General features: G+C 39.9%; 1 protein-coding gene across 7 annotated transcripts in view; it reads left to right on the forward strand.

Annotated features, from left to right (window-relative positions):
• FGFR2 (fibroblast growth factor receptor 2) overlaps window positions 1-10656 on the forward strand; it is an 82784-nt gene extending 72128 nt beyond the window's left edge. For all 7 annotated transcript variants that reach the window (XM_064663635.1, XM_064663633.1, XM_064663636.1 and 4 more), the window contains 5 exons: window positions 959-1081; window positions 2354-2424; window positions 4168-4305; window positions 5101-5206; window positions 8850-10656. In XM_064663635.1, the coding sequence (XP_064519705.1) occupies window positions 959-1081; window positions 2354-2424; window positions 4168-4305; window positions 5101-5206; window positions 8850-9014 (603 nt within the window). In that variant the 3' untranslated portion in view covers window positions 9015-10656. The remainder of the gene's footprint in view (window positions 1-958; window positions 1082-2353; window positions 2425-4167; window positions 4306-5100; window positions 5207-8849) is intronic.
• The last annotated feature ends 16500 nt before the right edge of the window (window positions 10657-27156 follow it).

Genomic DNA, 27156 nt, shown 5'->3' on the forward strand with positions numbered 1-27156 from the left:
CCTGGGGCAAATTATAATGCAAGAAAGAAGTTGACTGTTGTGTTGCTTTTTGTAGTGGCTCGGTCCAGCACGTCTGTGCACACACTGAAATAAAGAGTACAACACAGAGTGACCCAAAACTGAGGAGGGTGGGAAAAATATATGTTTAACTTGAAAATAGGCAGAATATCCTGGTGGGATTCCAAATGCCACGTTTCTTCCCATGCTCCACTGCCACATTCTATCAACCCTAATAATGCTACTTTAAACAGAAGTAATATCCAGAGCAGTCACAGAGTCCTTTCAGTGTCAGGGTAGTGCTGACATAAGGAAGCATCTCTCAGGAGATAACATGTTTAGTTTCAGTATCAAGGCTGTTTTAAAAGCAAACGATCAAGCCCCAATTGTTTTGTTTTTTTTTTTTCTTTTCATCATTAGATTATTACAGTCTCATGGTTGAAGTAAATATACACACCCTAGACATCTAGTTTACAATTATATTAATATCTTTAATGCTAAGAACAGTTGCACTGATCCAGATTGTCAAGTTTGAGCTCTGGTAAGACAATATAATTTAAGAGAAGCAACACAATAAAATGTTCATTAACAGTATTTGTAGTGAAAGTGCTACAATACCTGTACCTGGGCACATGTAATGGAGAGTGAATCACTTGGCACAATTTGGGTCACCTCCCAAGCTTTCAACCTTAGCCAAAATAAAAGTCTTAAGTAGACCAGGATTTTCTAAGACACTGCTTAGGGCCTGTGTTCAACTTGGAAACAGCAGCTGAGGGGATGGATTGCAATAATTAAGAAAATCATATTTCACGGGCTTGTTATCAATGTGTGGCTTTCCCACCTTGTTATTCAGGTTAAATCTGTAAAGGAGACTTTGTTATGGTGCTGGAAGCGTTGGAAGTGCTTTCACTTTTTACAACAGTTTATTTCAGTGGCCTGTTTTTTTCTTCTTTCTTTCCAGTGTATCCATCGAGACTTGGCTGCAAGAAATGTTTTGGTAACAGAAAACAATGTCATGAAAATAGCAGACTTTGGTTTAGCCAGAGACATCAACAATATAGATTATTATAAAAAGACTACTAATGTAAGTGGATGGTTTTCTAATCTCTGGAAACAAGTGTTTCTTTCAGTGATTCATTTCAAAACTGTGGTTGTAAACTTAATGGACTTCTTGTACAGCAGCCTCACTTTTCATCGCTGACAGAAAACAGGGATCAAGGACATAAGCATTTCTGTCCCCTCTTACAGTGACAGCTAAAAAGATAAGCAAAGAGGCTGTATATTATAGGATTAGAAATGCTAAAATACAAGAACTTTTTTTTCCTGTGTCCCTGACTCCAGCCACTTGAAATAAGTGGAAATTAATAATAAAAATCCTGTTTATGTGTGGTGATGCCACATACAGCTTCATGCCTTTGCCTGTACTTAGTTTGATATGTACAAACTATGGTGGTGATATCAAAGTGGGGCTAGAGGTTGAGAAAATGGATTTGTCCTCCCCACACTGTCACTGGTTTGCTGTTTAACCTGTTCCAAATCAAGAAGCTAAAACGTTTTGGATGTAGTATTGGTACCTAGTTTGAATTCCTTGCACCCCCTCACGGGTTCTCTTAAGGTCCTGCTGAGCTGCATTTGGGTTTTGATGGGAACTCTGCAGAACTCATTGAGTTCTTCAGACTTTATTATGTATGAATATGACTTAATGTTAACAATCACGTTAAGTGGCTTGTCTATGAAAATCACTAAGTGATTAGTGGCATTTTGCTGGTAATATTTGCCTACTTCCAAAAGCCAGAAGAAGAACCAGGTACAGCAGTCCTGGAGGGAATTCAATCTTCTTCATGTCACACTTAGCACAGTTCCTGAGCTCCAGGCAGACTTCGTGTGCAAAGCAACAGGCAGCTCTGACTGTGAGCTTTGGATCACTGCAAAAGGAACAGAAAAACCAAAATTCTTGCGTTTAGTGATCAATTTATTTTTGCAGGCAGGCCTGGTTTTCAGAGGTTTATTAATTGTAGTGTTTTTGTCTTTAAGGCGCCTGTAGTAAAATGATATTTTTTGTTTTGATCTGCTTATCCTATCGTTCTCCTAGCAAGCAGTCTGGGAATGTTTTGGGGAAGTCTCAATGCTTTCAATTTTATCTTCAGTGTTTATATCCATTTAACTTAACAGTACCCCCACTTTTGCACATTTTACTAATTTTTCTGAATATGTTAGAGGTAAATTATGTGCTGATTTGCATTAGCAGACTTCTCTTTGAGAATTGATTAATCTTTAAAAGAAATTATGCTGCTGGAATCATCCTGGAAATCGCTGCCATTGTAATTTTTTCTTCCCTTCCTCTCCAAACTCACAGGGACGGCTTCCAGTAAAGTGGATGGCTCCAGAAGCTCTGTTTGACAGAGTTTACACACATCAAAGTGATGTGTAAGTGGTCTGATTTGAATGGGGTTTGGGGGGTGGGAAGGGAGGTTGTTTCGGTGTGTATCTGTAAAAGTTTGGGATATTTCAAATGTATTTTGCTGTCGTCCTTTACCTTTAAGAGTTTTCATTCTGCTTCACATATTAATAGATGGAACAGGACTGGCCCTTAGAAAGTGAGGATTTTATGGTAGACTGCTAACCAGTGCTCTGTTACTAATCTGCCCAGCTTCAAAGCACATGAAAGGTGGAAAATGCTAACCTCCTTCTGTCACTGCGGAAGTTTCCCCCCTTGAACTTATTTACGGATGTGCAGCTACAAAGAGTCTATCTAATTTGCTTGGCTTTTGACATACTCTGGACTTCCTTCAGGTTTAAAAAAAAGAGAGAGAGAGAGAGAGAAAAGAAAGTAAAAAAAAAAAGGGAAAGTTCATGAAAACTTCTTATAAAAACCCGTGCTAAGATTAGGTATAATAAAACATAGGCTGGGCATACTGGAAAAGATTTTGCTGGTTTTTAGAAGTGGTGTTGCTTCCCAGCAGTAGTTCATAGGTAGTAGGAAATCATTGGACTCTGACACTCCAAAATCTTTTAATGTGAGCACAGAGTTGCTGGCTGATGCAACTGCTCAGGGTTTATTCTGCTTGCTATTAGAGTTTGGTGTGCGTTGTGCTTGAAGTAGACGTGTATTTATTATGCAATACAGATGAAGATCTTAAGTTTTTTATTTCTCCAAGAGAAGCTGTTAACTGTAAAGGGCTGGATGCTTCCCAGCACAGGTGTAAAAGGTTATGCATGTCAGTGCAGGGTTAAAAAGAGAAAAGGCAGGATGGAGAAAATAAGAAGTATCTCCTCTGTCTTTAACCCGTGTGCACTTCTCTCCTTATGAAAACCATTTACTGAGGCGTTTCCTGCAATCTTTACATCATTTACAAAGGAAACTATATACACAGGTTAAGGGGTGGATCAAACTTGTGTTTTAAAATAACATCTTGGCAAAATATTTAGGTGAATGCGAAGTAAACCACTTCACTGGTTCGGGACTGAAAGTCAGTCCGAGCTCCTCAGCACGAGGATTTCAGTGCCGGGCCTTGGAGACTCTTGGCCCCATGGTGGCTTTGAAGATGGCTAAAGATAATATTATTGTAAGTCTGTGCAAACAGTTTACTAAAATGCCCTGCTGCAGAGCTGGGGGAGCTGCAGAGGAGCTCAGGAGCCAGTGCAAGCTGTGTGCTGTTGCTCACCTGGCAAAGCTGCCTGCCAAAGAGCCCCAGGTTGCCAGCAAGACGTGATGAGGCAGGCAAGCAGGCAGGAAAACTGCCTTAAAATTATCCTCCTTCATTTCCTAGCAAAAGTTAACAACAAAAGACAAAAAAAAAAAAAAAAAGAAGAGCAGGGTGATGCAAAATATTTTTGTTTTGAACAGCCTGCTTTTTCCAAAATATCCTGCCACATAATTGCGATCCAGCTGAGCTGTGAGCATTCTGTAAGTCATTAAGCTGGGAAGATGCAGTTCTTTGCAGTAGCTCAGAGTGCATCAAAGGCAAAGGATGTGTTTGGGAACATGCTGGGGTCAGTCCCCATTCTGTATGCTGTCCATGCAGCTGATGTACTTCCCAGATCACTGTTCTGCTCCGGGCAGTCAGAGCTGGGCAGAGACTCATTTAAGCATCTCCTAGGAGGGACTGGAATTCTCTGTTTCCAGCAGTCAGGCAGATCTCCTAATGCAGTTTTCTCTTTGATTTGCAGCTGGTCATTTGGTGTGTTAATGTGGGAGATCTTCACGTTAGGAGGGTCACCCTACCCAGGAATCCCAGTGGAGGAACTTTTTAAGCTGCTTAAAGAAGGGCACCGGATGGATAAACCTGCCAACTGCACCAATGAACTGTAAGGACCCTGATTTGCTGTACCAGGGTTGAAGGGCACAGTTGCACTGAATTCACGTTTAATGCTACCCCCAGCAGAATCAAACATTTTCAGAAGTGCTTGACTCTAAAATTGTGGATATATGTGTGGGTATAGATATGTAAAGAAAGAATATGAAAAGGATTTCAAGGAATGTTTGGAAGAGGAGGCTTCTTTGCACACCCTGCTGTGATCCTATTGAAAAAAGAAGAGATTATCTGCAAGCCAGTCTCTGACAGTGTTTTTACACCCATATTTGTTTTAATATTGTTAACATGAAAATTTATAAATGCTGCACATACCACTGATCATATGTAAGGCACATCAGGCTGCTTTTGTACACCAAAAAACACAGCTGGGAACTTCTGTGTTAACACAGCATTATCTCCTGGTGATGAGGGGAATGTGCTTTCCCTTTCTGGTATTTCAATACAGACCTTAACTATTTTTAATTATTTTACCATTTTAATTTCTTCACAAAGACTGCAGTCCCTTACATGCAAAAAATACCGATTCATGTGAAATTGCTGGCACAGAAGGCTGCAGAACTGAGTCCACAACAAGGCAATTTAGGCACTGAGCTGGGGAGAGACAGAAGCAGAAAGCACCTTTGAGGGCAGGGGAGTGTTGCACGAGTTTGGGAATTCAGTGGTCCGTGTGTAGGGCTGTGTGTGCTCCCTGCTTTGCTGGTGAAGAACAACATGGGCTGTGTATGCAAAGGTTTGTGAGGAGGATGCGTGATTTTAATTAAGCCAGGCAAATGTGTGTTTCTTGCAGCTATATGATGATGAGAGATTGCTGGCATGCTGTGCCTTCACAGAGACCGACTTTTAAACAGTTGGTAGAAGACTTGGATCGGATTCTCACCCTCACAACTAATGAGGTAGGTAAATTGTTTCCCTCCATAAGCCGCTGATCAGGACAAATGGTTCAGAAGGCAGATGGAATTTATTTAATTATGAAATCTTGCTCAAGCTCACTTCTTGTTCTGTTTGTCGTTGTGTCCTCCGAGGTTACACACAGCTAAACTATGTATCTGTGAAATCCTCAGTCTCTTGCCATTATGCCTTGATTTATGTCACTAAAAAGAAACACACCACTAAACTGGTTTTGTTTATTGCATCTCTTGATGTTTTGAGGGACTGCAGGCGACAGGTCGAGAGGCAATATTTGTGTTTCAATGTGAATTTCACGTGAAGGAGAGACGGAGAGTCTGTGGCGTTTTTCCATTTATCGGCTCGGTTCGATCCCCACCCACAGTATGTAGGTCAGAAGAGGAGAGATTGTCAATGGCAGATTTCAGATGATGTGTCTGAGAGTGAATTAGGTTCAGTGAAATAGCTCTCTGTGGAGGGAACGAGGACCCACGGGGGACGTGCAAACAGCCATCCAATTATCCAAAGGTCCTGCCTAACACTGCTTCAGGTTGGGGTATGTGAATGCAAAAAGGTTTTATTTGAAGAGCGTTCTTTCAGAGGTCTGAGATATTATTAGTTTTAGCTAGGAACACACTGATTAGGGTATTCACACAGGAATCAGTTCTCTTATCACTAAACCACATGCACCTTTGAGGAAAATCACAAGTGATGGAAACGTTGATTCTTTTGGTGGAAACTTCTTTTAAGAGAAAATACTTGGTGTCCCAGAAATATTCTACAAACTCCTGTTACTTCTGAGAAATTATATGTATAATGGGAGGAAAAAAAAAGAACAAAGCACTTACACAGGAAAGTTGCAACAACTTGTTTTGACTCATTTCAAAATGAGATTTTCAGATTTTTTTTGTTGCTTCTTCATAAGGGGAGAAGGATAGGAGAAAAATTTGAATCACTTTATATGGCTTCTCAACATTACATTCTAATTTTTTAGAATTATCAGAGAAACAAAGAGTGGATTCTGGAGGAGCTTTAGGAAAGCCTGTATGCAATGGAGATGACTGGAGAACCTGAGTCAAGAGATGCCATTTTTTTGTAATCATCATTTGCCCAGTAGATCTGGTTGAAAAAGATTCTTTGGCTTCAGCAGCAGCTATGAATTTATCTTGGTTCTGGTTTAAAGGCTCACTCTAAAAAGTGGCATCTTCAGGAATGGCTCAGAGATGGGGCAGGAATATGTGCTCCCTTATGGAGTCGGTGACGCAGCTCTGTGTCCTGGTACCATTTTCACCTCCTCCAGTGCTGGCTGCCTCTTTTCCTGCCTGATTTATATATGATTTCACAAGACCACTTGGATGGGCTGGCTGCCACTGCGGACTGCTGGGTGGCTTGGACTGGATACGTGTTTGCAGATTCAGGAGGGAGGTTCTGGGCTGCAGTTCTAAGCCTGGGAAAGGATACTGCTTGCTTTCTTTTTTGTGTGTGTTAAACCACCTCGCCTTCCCAATTCTGTACTGCTCATAGACCTGGAATGATCTCAGAGGTAACCTGAAAAGGCCTTTGGGGTTATGTAAATTACTTAAGAGTAGAATCATAGGAAAAACGGATGGAAAAAGCTTAGGAACAAGTCCAGTCCATCTGACGGGCCTACGGCGAGATGCACTATACGTTTGTCATTCCTGACAGATGTTTATGTAACTTGTCCTTAAAGATCTCCACTGCTGTGTTTCGGCATCGCCCCTTGACAGCCCCTTGCTTTGTTCCTCTAATCTTTCACCATCAGGCATTGCTTTTGTCCTATTTACTCTGGACACAGAAAGTAAATTATTTTTGCTTGTCTTTGTGGCGCATTTCACGTTCCTGAAAGCTTGTCGTCATCTCAGTGTCTCCTGAGAACTCCAACATTTTCCTCCATAGGTTTTGAGATCTCTGATTTTGTGTAATCTGCACAGTTTTCCAGAAGTGGAGATCCTTCATGTGACAGCACCTCTGATTATCCTCTCCACAGTGGCACTTTGCCTTTCCTCCCAGAATCACACTTGACATAGGGTCAACCTAGTATACCCAACAACCTAAAGAATTCCTAGGACAACCAATAATATCTTCTTCTGTGTTTGTGCAAGTAATTATTTCTGCTTAAATAGTGAAGTCTTGTTCTTTTCCGTGTTGAATCATCACCTGTTGAGTTTTTAATGGGTTTTTTTGTTAGGTTTTTTCCCCAAAAGACCCTATTTCCCAAGTTTCCGTGAGCCACATGAGCAGAGGTCACCAAGAGTCAGTGTCCTGGCTGTGTTGTTGTATCAACACCAGGAGCCAACTTGGGTGTTAGTTCTTATGCCCCTTGATGTGACTCTGACCATTGGCACTGGATAAGAATGTGGGAGAGGGGATATGGATCCTCCCTTCAATACTGAATTCATGACTGGATTACATCAAGTCTTCTGATATGACAAGCCACATCTTGATAGCCCTTGAGAAAGCCCTCTTGCTTCAAATACTGGGATACTTTCCCATTCTGTCTATCTAAAAAGTGGCTGATTATTTCTGGCCATTTAGGACTGATGTTCTAATCCATGAATACGTGTCAGAATTGCCCTTGTGGATTTTTCAAAAGCCTTGGCAACCAGACGGGCAGCAATCAATAGATCCAAACTCCCTTCTTCTGCTGCCTGTTGTATTTTTCAGCATTTTAAAACTTGCATTCCACACCCTCCTTTCAAAATGGTGACCATTTTTTAACTATAATATGGTAATGATTGAATGTCTGACTTAAAAAAAAAAGTATGTTGGCCAAACAACTAAATTACCCCAAACCTAAGCACAGCAGCATAAAATACTGACTGAGGTGGAAGACTTGTCTCGTCAGTATGATCGTAACTTGTGGTTTAGCAAATGAAGAGATTGCATTTAAATGAATGCAGCTGCCTTTAGAAGTTGAAAGAGAAGGAACATTTCAAGGGGAAAAATAACTTTATTCTCTTGCCAAAACTGTTGTTTCTAGCGAAAGAGCCTTAACCCAAAACTTGGATTCAGCAGATGATATTTCCTTTTTTAACGACTGCTTTGGTCATGGCTACTCTGGGACACACAACACACACACACACACACAAATATGCAGTGTAAAAAACCCAAATCCTGTGAGTTTAATTTTGTTTTTCTTTCTATTCTTTTTTTTTTTTTTGCACGTATGCCACTGCGTGTTTAAACACAAATTTAATATCACGAAATATAAAACAGATATTCGAAGTGACCAAAGGAATATAAAGTTGGAAGTGTCTTTCCCTCTCCAAATCACTACCATGTGCTAAAGAAAAAGTGGTTCTATTTAGGATGAAATTTCATTTTTATCATTGCGAGTGAAAAGTCCTCTTTTGATGTGGTTGCCATGTTTATTCCCACTGACACAGCTAATGCTGGTGATGTTGGACTTCAGAAAATACCGTGTTATTGGTTTGGTTTTTCTTTCTCTACTCGAGCTCCTTGTTTTATGAGATGTTTGAGCAACAGGCAGCTTTGAATGCAGCTGATTTGCAGAAACGAGTGTACTTTGTTTTTCCCACTGGATGATCAACCCAAATCTGAGCAGGGGTGACGTGTTACTGTCGGCTTTGCTCGCTGTCTAAAAAAAGCACTTTATTTGTTCTGTTGCAGGAGTACCTGGACCTCAGTGGACCTCTGGAGCAGTACTCACCCAGCTACCCCGACACGAGGAGCTCGTGTTCCTCGGGTGATGACTCGGTGTTCTCTCCCGACCCGATGCCTTACGAACCTTGCCTTCCCAAGTACCAACACATGAATGGAAGCGTTAAAACATGAAAAGAAGTCATGCAGAGGAAGAAAGAAACATCAAGCTACCTACCACGTACCACACCAAAGCTTTCCTCCAGGATCTTAAATGTTTTCTGCTTGTACATATGAAATATGGGGGAAAAAAAACCCAAAAACCAACAAAACCCAGCTTGGAGGAAAGCAGTCAGAACCTGCGTAAAGAATCTCATCGTTCGCAACTTTTAAACGTTCCCAACAAAGAATGTTTGTGGGCTGTGTCCAGATACCCATTCCCATGAATTTTCTGGCTTCCTGAAAAGCTGCAACAGACTTTTGTTTGTACAATGGACCCGGTTGGACTTGAGGCAAACTCGGGGGGGTCTGCCTTTCTTGTTTATTTTGTAATATTTGGAGAAAATATATGTTGGCACACACTTACAGAGCACAAAATGCAGTATATAGGTGCTGGATGTATGTAAATATATTCAAAATATGTATAAATATATATTATATATATTTACAATGAATTATTTTTTGTATTGATTTAAAAAATGGATGTCCCAATCCACCTAGCAAATTAGTCTCTTTTTTTAACAGCTATTTGCTAAATGCTGTTCTTACACAGAATTTCTTAATTTTCACCATCCAGGGGTGGAAAATACTTTGCTTTCAGGGAAAATGGTATATCATTAATTTATTAACTAATTGGTAATGTACAAAACAGTTAATCGTTTATAGGGTTGTTGTGTTTTTGTAATTTAAATGGCATTTCTATGCAGGCAGCACAGAGAACTAGTAGATATAATGCTCAGACTTTACTAGTTTTCAGATCTTAAAAGAAGAAATATTTACAGTATATAACTAATTTTGGGGAATTAAACTTTTGATTTATTTGTGTTTAAATACTGCAGTGTCAGATGATTATTCTTATCAAAACCAAATCCTTTAACAAGAAAGTCTTTTATTCTCAATACCTGTCACTTTAGCAATTTAACTCTTTAGCAAGGTTTCCCATGGCCAAAAAGCAGAGTCATTCCACACCAAAAAAAACCCCAAAAACCCCAAAATTTTAAAAAGGGTTCTTAAAGTAAGGAAAGACATGAATTTGTCTATAACCATAGCAGAACATGCTGCTCTAAAAGGGACTGAGCCTCTACCCTGAGTTGCACATGCATCAAATTAACTACAATTCTCTTCCCTGAGTTGGATAATAGGTTCCAGATCTTTTGGCCTGGATCTTTTGCCTTTCAGACTATCCCTCTATTGTAACTTAAGTTAAAAAGAGAGAGAAGTTGTTTATAATGACAATTTGCCATAGGAATATCAGCGTCTTTTTAAGGGATTAATTCATGCTGACTCCAGTATTTCCTTCTGATCCATTCCATAACAGTAGGTATAGCACTGGCCTCTGCTAAAATATCACTGTTGTTTGTATCTTTTTACGGAAGTCTCGTGTTTTTACTTTCAGAACACTCACACTGATGTGGCCATGGAATATGAATGCAAATTACACTGTTTTATGTGGTGGTGTGTTTGTTTTGTTTTATTTTTTTTTTTTTAAATATTTTTTTTTTTAAATTGGGTAAAATAAGTATTAAAATCTGTTAACTTTTGTACTGACAATAAAATGTTTCTACAGATCTTAATGTTAAAATTACAAAATAAATGTCATGCAGCTTATTTTTCCTAATCCTTTGTGTCATACAAAATGGTTTCCTGAACATCAAGTGATGGAACACGTCCAGAAATGCTTCCTTTTGACCTTATCATAGATCCTATATTACAAAGCAGTCCTTTCAGGAATAGTGCTTTTGCTTCTGTATTGTAAAATGCCCACTCATGAATAGCATGGGTTCTTTGAGTAAACATATGTACAGTCTTTGGTGGAAAATGGTTTGAAGTGCTCATAATGTAGACATAAAGTATGTTCTCTTTTTCTTTAGTCAGGCTGTGTCCTTTAATTAGTGAGATTTCTGATTCATACTGGAGAGGCTGAAGGACCATTTGCGTGGGAGAAGTAAAAAAAAATTGTAACAGATGGAAAGAGACAACATGGAAAGAGTTTTTTTATTATTATTATTTGGTTTTTTTACTTGAAAACAGAAGGAAGACACACCAAAATAGCTAGTGCTTGAGACAGAAATGGGGACTTTATGGCATATTGCTGCAGGTTAGCCAGAAAAGAGGTTTTGGATGTGGTCTTCCACCACATGCTGTAAAAGTTCTTCAGACACTAAACTGTTCTTTCGGGGTTTTTTGTCTCTTTCTACTTTGACTAAAAATCCCATGCCAATCCCAAGAAACTTTCTCAAAAAGTTTGTGTTAAAAACTAGATTTTTCTACTAAGAATTATCTAATTGCAAAATTCCCACTGACTTCACTAAAAAACATGTTCCCTTTCCCCACAACATCTATTAATTAGCATCAGTGGTGGCTACTCTTGGACAGAAAGCACAATATTTGTAATGACACACATCTGGTTTTATAGAGTTCTTTTACAGGCTCTCAGAAGATCTTGAATCTTGCTCTGCTTGTACTGAAATGGATTTAAATGCATCTTTCCTACTTTGATGTCTTTTTAAAATAACAGTATGGAAACACACAGAAACATGGTGAAAGGTGCTGCTAAATAATTTTCATTTATTTGGTTACCCTGATTTTGTTTTAAAGAGTTTGTTTGCTTTTCCTTTGTTCGTTTTTTAGCTCTCAAAGAGTTAGATTTGCACCTTGGTGATAGCTCACAGTTTCACAGATGTTGGCTGAGCTGTGTTACACCATTTCCCTAATTTTATACCTTAATCCTTGGATTATTTTTATTCTTTCCTGCTATGTGGAGACTTTCTTGTCCATTGGGTGGTGACCAATTTCCTTCTCTGAAAACCCTGGCTCTAGAGCAGGGCACAGAGGTCTCAGTTTTCAGGGTAGAAGCAGAATATCCTCTGTGTGTGGAGTTGCAAGAGAAAGAAGGAAGCAGAAAATCAAATCTGCCATTGAAATTTGTTCAAAGGGGAAATATTCCTTATCCTTACCTACCTTTGGAAGTTTCATGAGAAGAAAGGGTTAGGAATTTGGATTGCTATCTCATCTAAAAATGAAGTTGCCTTTAATAACAGGAGCGATAATGAAGAGTAGCATTTTTTCAGGAAATGGATTTATATTGATATGGATAATGAGGGTTATGTTCTGTGGATAATCAGTTTCCTGCAGCACCTAATTGTTTCTTATCCCCTCTTAAAATATTGACTTGAATCAACTCTGCATAATATTTGAGAAAATATGAATGTGGAAATAATGTTTGTTATGGCTCAAATCGATGAACAAGTTCTTATTGCCTGTTTTGTTGGTTTTTTTCACTGTTTTATTATAATATAGCAAGTAGTATGGGCTCTATCCATCAGGTAAGAATATAGCATCAGTTCTGTCTTTCTGATGATTTAATACCATTCCATATCTGCTTCATTATGCTTTTGCGAAAGTAAGAGTTGAGCTGTGTCTTGAGTTTCGAATCTGTCTAAAGACAAATAAGTTTACTGTTCTGTTTCTGGAAGTAACATGAACCAAGCTGTGTGCTCAATCCAGTAATTCTCATGTCTAGCCCTTGAGAAAAGAGCAGTACAAAACCCTGAGGTTTAGAGACCATCATTTTACTGAAAGGTTCAGTGATCTCTAAGTAATTAATTAAACCAAGAGAAAGTTAAGAGTTGCCTTGATCAAGGTGTTAAAGATGCTCTTTAATAATTCTTCCCTAAAAGCTCCACTGCCAGTTGGAGCAAACATCCTCTCCTGGGGCTCAGCACTGAGAAAAATCCATCAGGCAGCTGGGTTTCATGTTTCCTCCCATCCTCCAAGTCATGTCCTGCAGATCCCCATTAATAAGTTTTGGAGATTTTCTGTAGTCCAGGGAGTGGCTGCTCAAATCAGTGCCTGTTCAGGAAAGGTAAAGAACTGTTAGAAGACAAATCCCTTAGCAAACCTCCTCCAAGAGACTTTAATGTGTTTTAATTTCATTTGCATTTTTTTTTTTTTTTTTAAGCAGCCTTACATACTTGAGGGGAAAAAAAAAGGTAAAAAAGTTGCTATTCATAGAAGAAAAAAGCAATAGAAGGGGAGGAAAAAAGCCAACCAACCAACACTTGTTTTTGAAAGGTCATCTGTCCATTCTGTAATCAGGAAGTTCTGTAGCTGCATAATTTGATCTAATAATTGGAAAAATTTCATTGATTTTTCCACAATAAATGCAATAAATTTGTTGTCATGAGGCATAAGTTACTTCCAATAATTTGTGCTTGGAAAGGCCTGTGTGTCTTTGTACTTCTGAGCTTTTGTCACTGGGAGTCCTGAATGTTCTGAGCAGCTTAAATGCAATAGACTTTGTGGAGCAAATCTTCTTTTTTGTCCCCCTTTACCCGGTTTGCCTGTTAACCAGATTTCCTGTAAGACTCCTAAAGGAGAGAGAAGCTGGACACATGGTCATTCTCTTCACAGGAATGCACAGAGAGAACAAGGGAAGAGCCACCAGTTGCTCTAGGGTATTTCTGTGTGAATTTTAGAAGCAATTTCTTCACTTTGGGACCACTCAGATGCTGGGATAAGCTGCCTAGAGAAGCCTGGATGAAAATATTCCAGACTTGGCTTGACAGGGCTGTGGATAACCTCATCTGGATAACCAACACAAGGTTGGCCCAGACGGTCTCCAGGGTCCCTTCCAGATGATTCTGTGATGGTTCCAGATTCTCTGTGGTTTTGCAGACCTGTGTTACTGGCCAAAGGTAACCCAGACCTGCAGCAGAGTTCAGGAAACCTGCACTGGCACGTGTTGAGGTTGTCAGTGGGATGTATTGTTCAGTAAATTCAATTTAGTGATGCACTTAACAAGGGAGATGTCCCCCTCTATTAAGGATGTTAAAAGTCAGGTTCTGGCTTGCTTTGATTATCACAACTGGCCAAAAATTTTGTGATTGGATTCCTATGCAATGGAAAACACTGTTTTGTCAAAAGCTTTCTAAAGCATGAGTGTCCTGCAGAAGATGAAGTGTTTTGACTTTATCAGAATGACATGACCCTGTCATAGTCATCTTGTCAGAAGGAAATGAAGTCATTTTATGTTGCAGCTATTTAATAGTAGACAATAGCATATAAAGTCAAAGTAAGAATGGAATATTTCAATTTTATCAAAACAGAATGGTTAGACTAACCCAAAGTGACATCCAGGTACTGCAGATAACTGCACTTTTAAAATGTTTTATTTCCAGTTCAGGCTGAAGATGAGGTTTCCTTGAAGAATACACTTTTAAGTATCAAAGGTGTTTATATTGCTCAGACTGCCTACTAATATTTTGACAGGCTTTTTCCTGATGCACCCTCTGTTGTCCCTTCCCATCAGAGGCTGTGAGTGAGGCCAGGGGCCAGGGTATCTTGGGATGGTTTGTAAGGAACCTGGTACCATTTCCACTGCCCAGCACTGTGTGCTAATGAATTACTGGGAAAGCTTTTCCAAAGCCTCAAAGGATTTCCAGGGAGGACTGTATTTCTTTGTGGCAGAGGAGCAACTCTTCTCTTCTGCTGTGGCATTTGAATTGTCTGAGGCAATAAGGAGAAGGTAGAGATAGGACATCAGATGAGAGCCCTGATGTCACTTCTGTCTGGGGAAATCTATGGCCCATTACACTGGAACCTATGTGAAGTACAATTTATGGAAAAAAAAATCAATACTGCCAAGGACTGTTTTAAAGACATCTGAGAGAAGGTAGCTGAGGTACAACATTCTGTCTAGACACGTGTCCCTGGCACAACTATAATTTTTTTTAGGGCTGTTCAGCAGCATGCAGGGCTTTCTTTTCCAAAAGTTTTTTGGCACAGAGGTGCACAAATTGCCAGCTGAACACTGCTGTATGGCTAAATTCAGTTAGTGGCAATGATGCTTTGGGTGTTCAGAGGAGCAACCACACCCAGGGCTGGACAGAGGGACTGTGACAGCACTGGAGTAAATGGAGCTGCATCTTCTTGCATGGTGCCTGAATTCCAAGTGGTATGTGCCAAATCCTAAGTGCCAAGAGCTCTTCAGAGCAGTTTGCCAGCACGAAAGCTCCTGAGGAGATGCTGGGCTGTGATGAGGTCTCACGAGGAGAGCAGTGAAGCCCCGTGGCAGAAGGAGGCCCTTTGTTCTTTTGGTCAACCAGCTGGTTTTGGAGTGGACAGGACAGAGCCCTCAATGTGCAGTTTCTGCTGGTGCTAAATTAGTTTGAAGACGAGGAACCTTTTGGTGCAACCTTTGTGCTGACAGAAGATGCACACAGTGGCCTTCAGCCACGGTCTACAACCAGTGAGAAAGGAGGGGAGAGAACTTGCACAGCTGGCACTGGATCTTAATTCAAGGTGTTTCCTTATGAAACTCTTCATTTTCTCCCCATCAGCCACAGGACCTGCTGCCCCGAGTGCCTGTGTGCTTCTCTCCTGTGCAGCTGCTGATGGTTTTGAGCAGAACTGCTGGCAGGCAACTTGCCTGGCACATCCAAACCTCCTGAAGCATTTTCTGTCATGAATACCCCCTCTTACTAGTTTTCTAGAGTAGAGATTTCATTTACCTTTCGGTAAGATTTTTTTTTTTTTTAAACTGTTTGCATTTTTCGCGTTACAGATTTGAGAAAAAGCCCAATCATTTTGCGTTTCTGCTGGGAATTGTAAGTCATAAAAATTTGCCTATATAGTTTTTCAAGTTCGTATTTTCCCTCTCCTTTAAAATTTCCAAGGCTTTTTTCCCTGACAGCTGCTATAACAAATGGTGGGCTTCTTCAGCTGATGTAATCCAAGTCTTTGTTCATGTCAGAGGAGATGTAATGCTTACTTATCAGCTGGTGAATGAAGAATCTGTTGATTTGTTCTTTAAAGGTAAGTAGCACTTGAATATGATTTTTCAGTCACAATAGTATATTTCTGATTAGTTATACAGACTATATCTGTACAAGATTTTTTTGTAGGTCTAGCCTTACAGGTTGCTCAATCATGAAGGTAATGCCATATAAATGTTCAGTAATCACATAATAGACATAATCATGACAGGGTTCTGGAAGAGTCACTAAAAATGTTACTAACCAGATAAAAATGGTGAAGGAAACAAATGTTTTTATTGTGAGTTAAAAGTAGTGGGTTTTTTTTTTTCCCTTTATTATTTGGCAGCATTTGCTTGCTCCTCATTTGACTTTTTGCTCCATTGTTCACAAATGCTCTGGATCCTCATCTGGCTTAATAGCTGGGAAACAACAGCTACATTCAGGATGCTTCCAACCAGCCTTAAAATCCCTCCAGAATGTCATGCCTGGTGTCTCTTGCGATAGTGGGTGCCCTAAATATGAAGGATGTCACTTGGATCCAGACTCTTATCTTGTAATCTCTATTTTTCTGTGTATGTAAGTGTTGAATTCACAGTTACACAGTACGTGTGCTGAGCTCCCTTTTTCCTGGGTGTTGCAATAAACGAGGGGGAAAAATCTGCTGTGGTTTTCCTCAGGCTTTTTTTTTTCACTCATTGCAGACAGATGAGGAGGGAAGAGGCAGCAGAGCCTTGCTTTTGTAGAGCCACGTTCGTTGTCTGTCTTGCTGGAGCCTCCACCACCTCCTGCCCCGATTTTGGTACACCCCAGATCAGTAGTTAAAAAACATACATCCTCAAAGGCTCATATTTGGTGGAGATTTCTTTGCAACTCGACTAGTCAGCCATTGCTCCATTAATCAACTCCCTCTGTTTGACAAGCAGTAGATTTATGGCTCTGCATTGATGAAACCAAAAGGCAATTAAACACAATCCATCAGTTCAGCTGAAGTTTCCAGATACTGCTCGTGAAATCCTTTTCAAACGTCGTCAGAGTCGGGGCTTCGAGAAGCCTGGAGAGAAAACAAAGAAAAGATGGCTGTTTTTCCAGGTTTTTCCAAGGTATTTTCAGTCTCTAAAATTACACCCACAAAGGTTTAAAGGGATTTTTTTTTAAGAAATAAAGAGCCAAGGGGAAGACAAGCATCTAGGGGTTTACTTTAGGTCCTGGGGTAGAAGTGGGGTAAAAGGAGCATCGGATGACAAAGTGGTAAGTCACTAAATTTGCCTGGTTTCTGCAGGCTCAATGTCTGCTTTTACTCTGAGCAGCACAGCAGTCATGAATGGTATGTTCCTTTTCAGGGGGAAATGTTCCCACTTCATTAATTAACAACAGAGATACGATGCAAACATGACAAAGTTCCCTGCTGGATCTGTAAACACTTTCTTAAACAGCTCTGGAGTACTTGATTTCCGCAGTGTTTCTATGTAAAGACATAATCCACCAACTGACTTCCAGGAAGTTGACTACCATCAGGTAGAAGCAGCTTAATTTTATTTATTTATTTATTTATTTGCTATTGTGTGTGATCCTTTTTCCTCAAAGCAACTGCAATATATATGAAACTGAAAAAAAAATATGAATTTTTATTCTTCCATCCACTGAATATCCTTCGAGGAGAAATGCTTGGTATTCCTTGGGATTTACATTAACAAATGTCAATATTGTTGTTATATCTGTTACAACTACAAGCATGTGTAAATTACTGTGTACTCTTCATATATGAAAAGAGAAAGACACTCAGATATTAGTTCCTGTGCTCATATGCACTCCAAATATTGGGTTGATTCTTATAAAAGAGATAAAGAATATATTCCTATACACACCTGGGAAGGTGCAATGTCCCCAGAGCTTTTTAACCCAATGAAAAAAATCTTGACAATGAAAAAATTCTGGCAATGAAAAAAAAAGGGATTCGACTTCCATTGCAATAAGCAAAGTTGAGAGAGAAAATAAGGCTTTGTCTTTTTCCTTTTTCTATGTGTTAGGTCACTTAATAAACCTTTTAGGGTTTCTGGCACCTAATCCTGTGTGTGATAGTCAATGAAGGCCAGTATCCATTTTTGCATATTTGTTTTTCCTTACAAGCCCATCATTACCTAAAATACTTCTGTTTTGAGCCAGCACTCAAAACCCACCATAAAAAAGTAACAAGGATCTGTCTCAACAAAGTCCATGTGTATTTGATGCCATTAAAAGTAGGCCTTTTGCCAGCAGCCACATGATTAAGTTTCTTATGGTGCCAGAGTAATGTGGTGAGGAAGTTGTCTCCATCTCTAAATCCCCACTTTATGCTGTTCTTTGAAAGGCAAGGAGTATTTGGAGGGTGAGATGCTTGACTTCAGCACACCACTCTGAAAAAGGGAGCCAGCGACATTCTTCTGATGATGGAAAGGCCATGGACATCTAGATTGTGATCTTTTCCCTGTAATTAATAGAGAAATGTTGGGTTCTCTGAAATCTTATGGTAATTTTGTGGTATGATAAGTGTTCACATCGCTGGCTGCCACTTTACCTCCTAAAAAAAATGCATCTCACTTTATTTTGGAACAAAATCCCAACTTCCAGTGTCTCTGCAGTGTGATCCTCTAAAGACAGCTACTGCATTGACCATATAACCTGGACACTGCACACACTCAGCTGGATTTTGGATTTGTTTTAAATTTTCCAATTGTTAGTTTTCTAATGTGTCCCTCAGGTCCCTTATTAATGGACAGCTTCTGGAGGAGGTCTGGGTTACTGTTTACCACAGCCCTCAATACTTTGGCATCCCTTGAGTCAAATTGAGCTCTCAGGCTTCTGCTTGCCAAGTTAAATCCTTTTAGCATTTTTATAATCTCCAAACACACGTTTCTTCATCTCTCAGACTCCGTCTCTGCAGTTCAGTAAGCATTTGTTGTTTGAAATCAGATCATGATGAAATCGCTTAATAGTCGCTCTATGAAAATATTTTGTTTAAAAAACACTCAAAACTTAATTGGAATGAAAATACCAGCAGCTGGATTGTAGTTTGAAGTCAAAAGTCTGAGAAGCAGCTGGAACAGCAGGATTCAGAGAGACACTTCTAATTCTTCCATTTCCTAGAGGAGCGTTTCAAGGCAGCTCTGTTTTGGCAGGCAATGAAAAGGACCCACTTGAGCTCAGCCTTCTCTGACCAATATAGTTTGCTGCTGGTACATCTGTCACTTAGCTATGCAGATAGAGCACAAAAATGTCCTGTTTCCCTTTTTATTCCATGCTTTATGAAGGGTTCCTATGAGCTCCATGTATCACCAAAACATCCTTGCCATTACTGCCATATCTGAATAATGACTTTGTCTGGTAGAGAAATTAATTTCTTCTCGGCTCCTCTAATGAGACTTACTGAAAAATGCACTGTAAAAAAAGATTTTGGATGACTTGCTCATTAAATGAGGGCTTACTCCTTCAAATGTATTGGGCTCTTAACTTGTCCTGAAACAGAGATCTAATTAAAGAAACACAAGCATTCCCTGGCACAGGTTGCCCAGAGAAGCTGTGGCTGCCCCATCCCTGGAAGTGTCCAAGGCCAGGTTGGATGGGGCTTGGAGCAACCTGGGCTAGTGGAAGGTGTCCCTGCCTATGGCAGGGGGTGATGTTTAAGGTCCCTTCCATCCCAAACCATTCTGTGCTTCATGAACTTGCTAGACAATTTTTGTCATGTTTTATTTATACTTGATTGGAGAAGTTAAGATTCAGATAATTTGAGATCTTGGATATGCACAGTAGTGTCCCTACCATGAGCTCACTGGCAAAATGCTGTGAGTTTTCAGACCAGATCTCTGTCCAATTTCCACTAGATAAAATTCCTTCCATCACAAGAGCTAATTGATAAGGCTGCAATTAGTTGCCTGGAGAAATTGCCTTCTTGGGGTAGAATTAATCTCTACACACAGCACAGCAGCTTCTTGTTTCTGTCTGAAAAGTTTGGCTCTTCAATTTGATCACTGTAGGACATTCTGCTTTACATAAAGTGGAAAATGAATGTATAAAAGATGTAATTTTGACACTGAGACTCTAAGAGGTACATGCAAAATACCCCTAAATTAATGCAAACTTGCTGGAGCTGCCTTTAGATAAACTCTTCTCATTGGATGTTTACTTTCAAATTGCACATCTGACCAGCAGGGTATCTGGATGCCTAAAACCTTTTCTTTTTTTTTTTTTTTAAGTTACAGATATAGTAATACAAACTTGGCACATAATGCAATGAGAATGTCAGCAAATTCAGAAGTCTGAAAGCATCCAGGGGATGAAGCATCCTGCTCTCTGCCAGCAGCGATAAAGAAACTCCAGCGAGGACTTTTGGGAGTTTAAAGAGGCATCCAAAATGATTTAGCCACGACTGCAATTGTCACAATATTGACAGGCTTTTTGGTATGTGGTTTTCTTGAGTTGTATTTTTTTTTTTTTAATATAATGTGGCATGCAAACTGAGATCAGGGAACATTAATAACAGAGTGTAGTTGCAAAAGTAAATGGTTAAGGTTATAAACCAGACATATAACTTGAAGGTGTTGTCTTTATTTTATCTCCTGCTGAACAATCTATTTTATCCTAAACTATTCAGAACTATGAGGATGTGGAGAGGGAGCAAGCATGTTTTAGTGCAGAAGGGGAATGATTATCTCCTGTTGACTCTTAAGTCACTCCTGATCATACTGCAAGTTATTTATTGGAGGATAAAACATGCTATTTTTCTTATTCTTTCCCAGCAGTATTATTGCAGTGGCTATAGGCCACTTGTTTTGTGCTTCAGGTATCTAAGACAAAACTGATTTTTGCTGGATTTTTAATTCCTCCCTCGAGTTTGATGAGGTGCATGGACACTGTGCCTGCAGACAAGGCTGACACTCGTTAGTGCAGCCAGAACTGCAGTGTTCACTCTTTCGTAAGAGCTTTTGTGGGAATGAAACTTGGGGGATGTGACTGGAGAGATATCCGACTGGTTCATTTTAATGGGCAGTTTCTGAAACTCCTCCTCCATGAAGAGGTTCTCTCTCCCTTCCAGCTCTGCTGCCCCATGTGGAGCAGGGCCATGGAACAGGAGTGTCCCTGGGGACAGGAGCACAGCCAGCTTTAGCAGGACATAGCACAGGTCTGGGTTACCTTTCTGGGCCCACCTCCCTGCTGATGCAAACACTGCTCAAGCCAAAGTTGTCCCAGGGAGGAGAACGTCCATAACAAATACAAACAAATCACTTAGAGCAGTTGGCAAGTAATTCTGGAGGGGTTTTTGTGTATTACAGAGATGTTGTCCTTTCTGGACAACAGCAGGAGTGTCTCATTGGTTTGGCAACGTGAAAGGGACACAGGTTAAAAATGTGACGCAGACTGGACCTGGTGAATATTTGCCAAAATATTCCGTGAATATTTGCTTGGATTTTTTTGAACTGAATTTCCTTTGGCTTTGTTTTCACTTTTCTGGATCTCATACATTGAGAGTGTTGCAGTCTTGTCAACCCTGACCACGTATAAAAGCAATCTTGGAAATAGTTTGCTTCAGCAGAAGTTAAGTTTTGTATTTGTCGTTTTTGTATCACAGATACTTGCCCAACTCTCCAAAAAGAAGGGAAAGAAAGTGAGTGCAGCACTTCTGTCTGATCACAGCAGTGATAATGAGGAAAGGAATAGTGCTGCCTCATAAGCATAGCAGAAGCTTAATTTGGGGAGGGAAGTCATAGGAAATGTATTTATTCCTGCTCTTTGCTGAAGGTTGGATTTCATCCAGAGTGGTCACACCACTACTGAAATCAGTATGTGATACCAAAGGAGAGGGAGGTGTCAGATGATGGGATGGGAGTGGAAAAGGGCACCTGGGGCTCTACAGCAGGTTGTTTGCTGTCACTGATGAGAGTCTCTGTTATTGTAGATGATGTTTGTGTGCTTGTGTGCAAGCTGTGTTGAGGGTTTGTCCCCCAGGTTGTCTCACATCCATGGTAAATGTGGGTATTGCCCTAAGGGAATGGGGCACAGCAACCTGGTAGCAGTGGCTGGAAAATACAACTGGGGAGGCAGTGCCACATAAAATGGCTTTAGCACAGAGTATTTAGCAGCTCTGTGAACAACTGATGAAAGAAGGGCAATAATGAAATACAAGAAAAGAAATCCCGTTGTGGTTTCACTATGGAGAGCATCCAAACAGGCTGTAATCTATTCATGGAGTCTCTGCATTCAAGGAAAAGTTAAACCTGTCAAGCACTTTACTGTCTCAAACATTCTTTTGAACAGTCAAGGGGTTCATTCAACTCCTAAATAAGCTCCTAAACCAACAGATAAATGTGAATATCTAGAATAGCTGACTGTCCTAAGGCCAGAAGCTGAGATTCCCAGTTGCAGTCTGGTAAATCTGTTTTCCTTTATCCTTCTGGAGTAGCTAGAATCCTGAATTGCTACATTTCAGAAGAGAGTGATTTCAACCAAAATATTTTATCACACATATCCCAGCACTAAGCACAAGCCCTCGATTGTGCTCTGCTGAAATTCATGTGAATGCCATCATTGTATTGATCAGTTGACCATCACTGCAGATGTTTGAGGGTTATAGATTCTTTCCTGAGATCATATTAAATCTTAAATTGAGTTTCTGAATTACCAAAGTAAATGAATAAAAGAATATAAATGGATAACCAAGGAAGTTGCATCAATTTACACAGCCTTGAGGTTGTGAGCATATTTTATTTCATGCCAACTCTGTGTTCCTACATCATTAAGTTATTCTCGTGGTATCTGGTCGTGGCATTTGATTACACAATAATTTTGTCATAAAAAAAAGAAGCTGTCTTCTAATACCAATCTATATTTAGAGTTCAGGATTTTTATGTGCTGTGAGGATATCAAGTAAGAAGCAAACCTTTTTTCACGATTTTGAACCTACTCTTGAGCATAATGGATTTAAAAATCTGCTCTAACCTCTTGCTGTTGGCACACAGCATGTGTCTGACCTCCTGACCTCACAGCTGTACTCAGGGAATTGTATACTTCAATGATTTCTCTTTATACAAACCTGTGTTTGGTTAATTTTGAAAATAATTATTCTGAGTTTTCGTAGAAATGAGAGTCAGAGCTGCAGCACGTTCCAGCCTACAAAAGACAGCTACTAGAAGCACTTTAGTTAAAAACCTTATTTTTATCGTGATATGAGTGTTATTTACTACTGCCCCTCCTTATCACTGAGTATGGTTAAATAAGCCACTTTTAACTACAGTGCTGCTACTGCTCTTTAACAGTAATATGCCATGAAATAGAGCTTCAGTAGGGTTTTATACACTGGAGTTGTCTCTAAGACTTTAAAGCTGAGAGGGTCAGATGAATTATTCTGAAATACAAGGAGGTTTTTTATGTAGTGAGGCATCAGATCAGCTGGCAGGCTTCCCTTTGCAGTGAGTGCTGTGCAATCACCTAATTACTGCAAGGGCTCTTTGAGAGTCCCATTCTACAGGCATGGGTCTGGATGGTGATTGCACCCACATTTTTGCTTTATGTTTTATAACTTTTATGACTTCACTAATCCAGTTTCTAGCAGACCATGGCAAAATGCTGCACCAGTGCACGTGGTGGGCAGTGAACAGGGATGATAAGGTATGTGTGGAGGGTGTGAAAGTAGAAACCTTTAAAAATCATTTTATTTTTGGAGGAAGACTGATATTGTTCCATCCTCATTGCCATACTAAACCTACAAATGAAAATGTAATTTCTTCAGAACACTGAACAGGAAGATGTAAATGTGCATAGACAAATACAAATGTAATTGAAGTTCTACTGGTGGACATCTAGAAATAGATGCACTTGTTTTTAAATTTCATGTTATGGCAGGGCTTCTAACAAGAGCTTTAAACATAGGAAAGTGAGAGCAATATTCTGAGTTTCACTTTTACCTACATCTCGATGCCAATTACTTTGTGCCTAGCATTGCTTTAAATAAAACAGGACAGATATGTGTTTTCAATGTTAGCCTTTCCACTCCTTTCTGACTCACAGAATGAAACTTACTGTTCCCATCTGTCTTTCTCTCTCCCAAAAATACCAATGGACCCAGATCTCAGCCCTCAGGCAGCATCCAAGCAGTTCCTTCTTCCCACGGGGACTCCACTCACAGCAGTTCACTTGCTCCAGACCTCAGCCTGTCTCCTCTGCAACATCTTGGTGAGTCCCCTGCCAATCTGATCTGCAAGGTGAACTGTGTGCTTTCCCAATTATCAGGGTGTTCACAGGTTATTTTATGTGGGGGGAGGGCGAAATAATCTAAGAGAAAAACCAACGACCCCATTCATCTTCAATATTGCCACATGCCTGGCACGTTGCTCCATACAGTTCCTAGTAAAATGAGCCTGTACAAATGGCATGGGCACAAAAATTAGCATTACATAGTCGATAAATCATGCAAGGAATTTGGTATCTGTGTGCTTAATCTAAATTTGTTAACACTGGCAAGATAAAGGTCATTTTGACTCCACGCCGACTCTTGAAACTGGGACGCTGTTCAGAAATTTGAGGTTTCTTCATCCAGCTGTGTACATGTGCCTGGTTATCTAATACTTTAATTGCTAACAAAACAGCGGGTAGTGGAGAATATACTGGTCTGTGTCAATATTTAAGCAGGACTTTACTTATGGCTGAAGTTTATTCACCTTGGAGAGAGAAAATTTTTGCCTCACTTGAATAATTGGGCAAAGAAAAAAGCAGGGTTTCAACTTGCTCCTGTGGTTTGTACTTACTATAGGCAAATAGAAAAATATGTGAGCTATTTTTGAAACCTGTGTCCTTCAGGTCCTTTTATTTTCTTTTTCTTTTTTTTTTCCCCCTTTTTTTTTTTTTCTCTCTTTATATTTCAAGAACTGTTGAGACCTCACAAGTGTTTGGGACCTTTCTCCTTCCCTCTTCCCAATGGCTAAGACAAACTAAATTTACTGACTTGTTTCTGATGAATATCTGCCTGAATTCTTAAAATTCTTTCACAAGGGAGGTTAGCAGTTGTAATTGTCTTTCCTTCTCATCATTCCTGGAAAAGCTGAGCATGGGGATGGGGACTGCTGTGGGAATACATGCAAGGATACCTGAGAAGAGAAAGGATGAGCTGCTGAGGTTTAAGTGTAGCAATCACCACCACTGTCTCTCTCCGCCCCATTCTCAGTGGCTTTTCCCTAAATTTGCTTTTCTTTAAGCTTCTAAAGGCTAAATCTTGCTGTTTTCCATGTCCAAAAGTCTGATTCTTGCCGTGGAGGAAGTTAAAACAAGGAATGCCATCCTACTCACATAAAGCCATAAAACATTTGGAATCACTGAGGTTCTAGAGGTGGATATTTTCTAACTCAACCTGGAGTTGCTCACGTGGGACGAGCAGCAATGTGGAGCTGTGAAATCTGCCACGTGCAGAGGCTCAATTTGGGTGATTTTTCCTGGAATCTGTTCACATGGCTAAAGGATCTGTTTGTTTTTAATACCTCATGTTCACCAACCTGTGATAACGTTAACAAACCAAGTCCTGAGGAAGTTCCTGTGCCTTGATCATTCCTTTATGCTTCCTGGAAGCCTCTCCTGAGTAGATCCTACTTCAAATTTCCCCTCCATACTCTGAGCTGAATCCTTGCCTCTACTTTTTCCCATTTCTGTTCTATGTTGGGACTTGGAATAAATATGTAGCAAAATGGAACCCCCAGATCAAGGCAGAGAAGGTACATTCAGTCTTTGTCCTGTGAAATAAGACAATATTGCAACCCAAATGTGTAGCATAGCTTGTGGCCATACTATACATCACAGGACCCTAGAAACTAGGAATCTAGGGACCAGACTGCTGGTTTTAATACAAATCTCATTATTAGTGTAAGACCTGGCTTATGGCCATAAAAGTAGTGGTTTTGTTGGGTGTGGGGGGTTTTTTTTGGAGGGGTTTTAGTTTCTTTTTTCTCTAAGCAGAGGAAATGTGCAAAGAGCACACACACCATGAGTTAAAGCTGTGTGCAGATAACTGGAGAGAGGAAGAAGAGGCAGCAGAGCTTTAGACAAAAGACTTTTTCTCCACAGGAGATGTGCACATGTGCCATGCCTTTAAAAACCTCTGCCAGCTCTGACCAGGCTTGTTAGGGGAGCTGACTGGAACTTGTCCATGTATCTCCTGGAGTAGATGGGGCTCTAACTATCCCTCTGGGAGGAACTGGGGAGGCTCAAAACAGTGATTCAGGGGTCTAGACTGATGTTTGTGGTGCATGGAAATATAAAGGGAATGTTGGATAAGCTGCATTTAGCAAGCTGACCAGCAGTTTTCAGCCTTTTTTGGTGATGCTCAGCTCTCCACTGGCCTTCAAGGTGAGCTTTGGACATTTGTCTTAGCTGGTTTCAAGCTATGGCAAATCCCAGTGTGGCTTCTGTTTGCCAGCCTGAATTTTCTTCTGCATACTATCTCTAATCTTACTGACAGTCCAATTCCAAAACAATCCCAAACACTAGATTTAGATATTTAGCTGCCTTAGAATGACTTTAATTCTCATTTATATAAATATTTTCAGTAGGAATACTTATTGGAAGGACACCATTTTGCAAAGTCACTCCATTATGGCATGGTGAGGATCTGAACTGTGCAGTGTTGAAGTTAAAACTGACATTATCTACTCTGAGAATAAAAGAAATCTACAGCTCAATATTGCTAAATCTGAATTTTTTAAACCTCTTGTCTGTCCTTCCTATCTCTAATATTTAACCAAGTGCTAGACCAGCTAAAATTTGAGGTAATTTTTATTAAAATTCTGGTGTTTGGACCTTTAGAGTTTATGTTTAGAAGACTTTTTTCCTGATGAAGGCTGAAGTTCTCATATGATCATTCTAAAGTATCAATGATATGTTAAGAAAAAGTACTAAATTCTCCTTAGAATTAGGAGTATGGGAGGTCATCCAAAAGGATGAAATTAGAAAAATTTCCAGATGTGAAAGAACCAAGTGAGTGTCAAAGAAAGCTCAAAACCCAACCATATTTAAATGCTGTTTTATAGAGGTGTATTTTCTTTAGGATTTGCTAAAAAGGATAGATCCAGCATCTTTCATCATGTCAGTGATTTTGGCTTTCTAGGGGAACTGGTGTGTGGTGGCAAGAAAGAGCCTTCCTAGATGGCCCATGATAAATGTTTGGACATAAACCTGTTTTTGTAGTTGGGACAAAGTGTTTTCCTTCTAATTCCAGTACTTTCCTTCTTGCATTGTCTGTGGTTCCTTGCTTCTCAAAGTCAGGTTTTGTCTCAGCCTAGCAGACCTTTGAAACACAGGTTATTAGTAATGTTTTTCCTTTTGTTCCTCCTAACACAGTTAAATCC

This window comes from Pseudopipra pipra, chromosome 8 (genome assembly GCF_036250125.1).
Source record: "Pseudopipra pipra isolate bDixPip1 chromosome 8, bDixPip1.hap1, whole genome shotgun sequence".
NCBI lineage: Eukaryota > Metazoa > Chordata > Aves > Passeriformes > Pipridae > Pseudopipra > Pseudopipra pipra.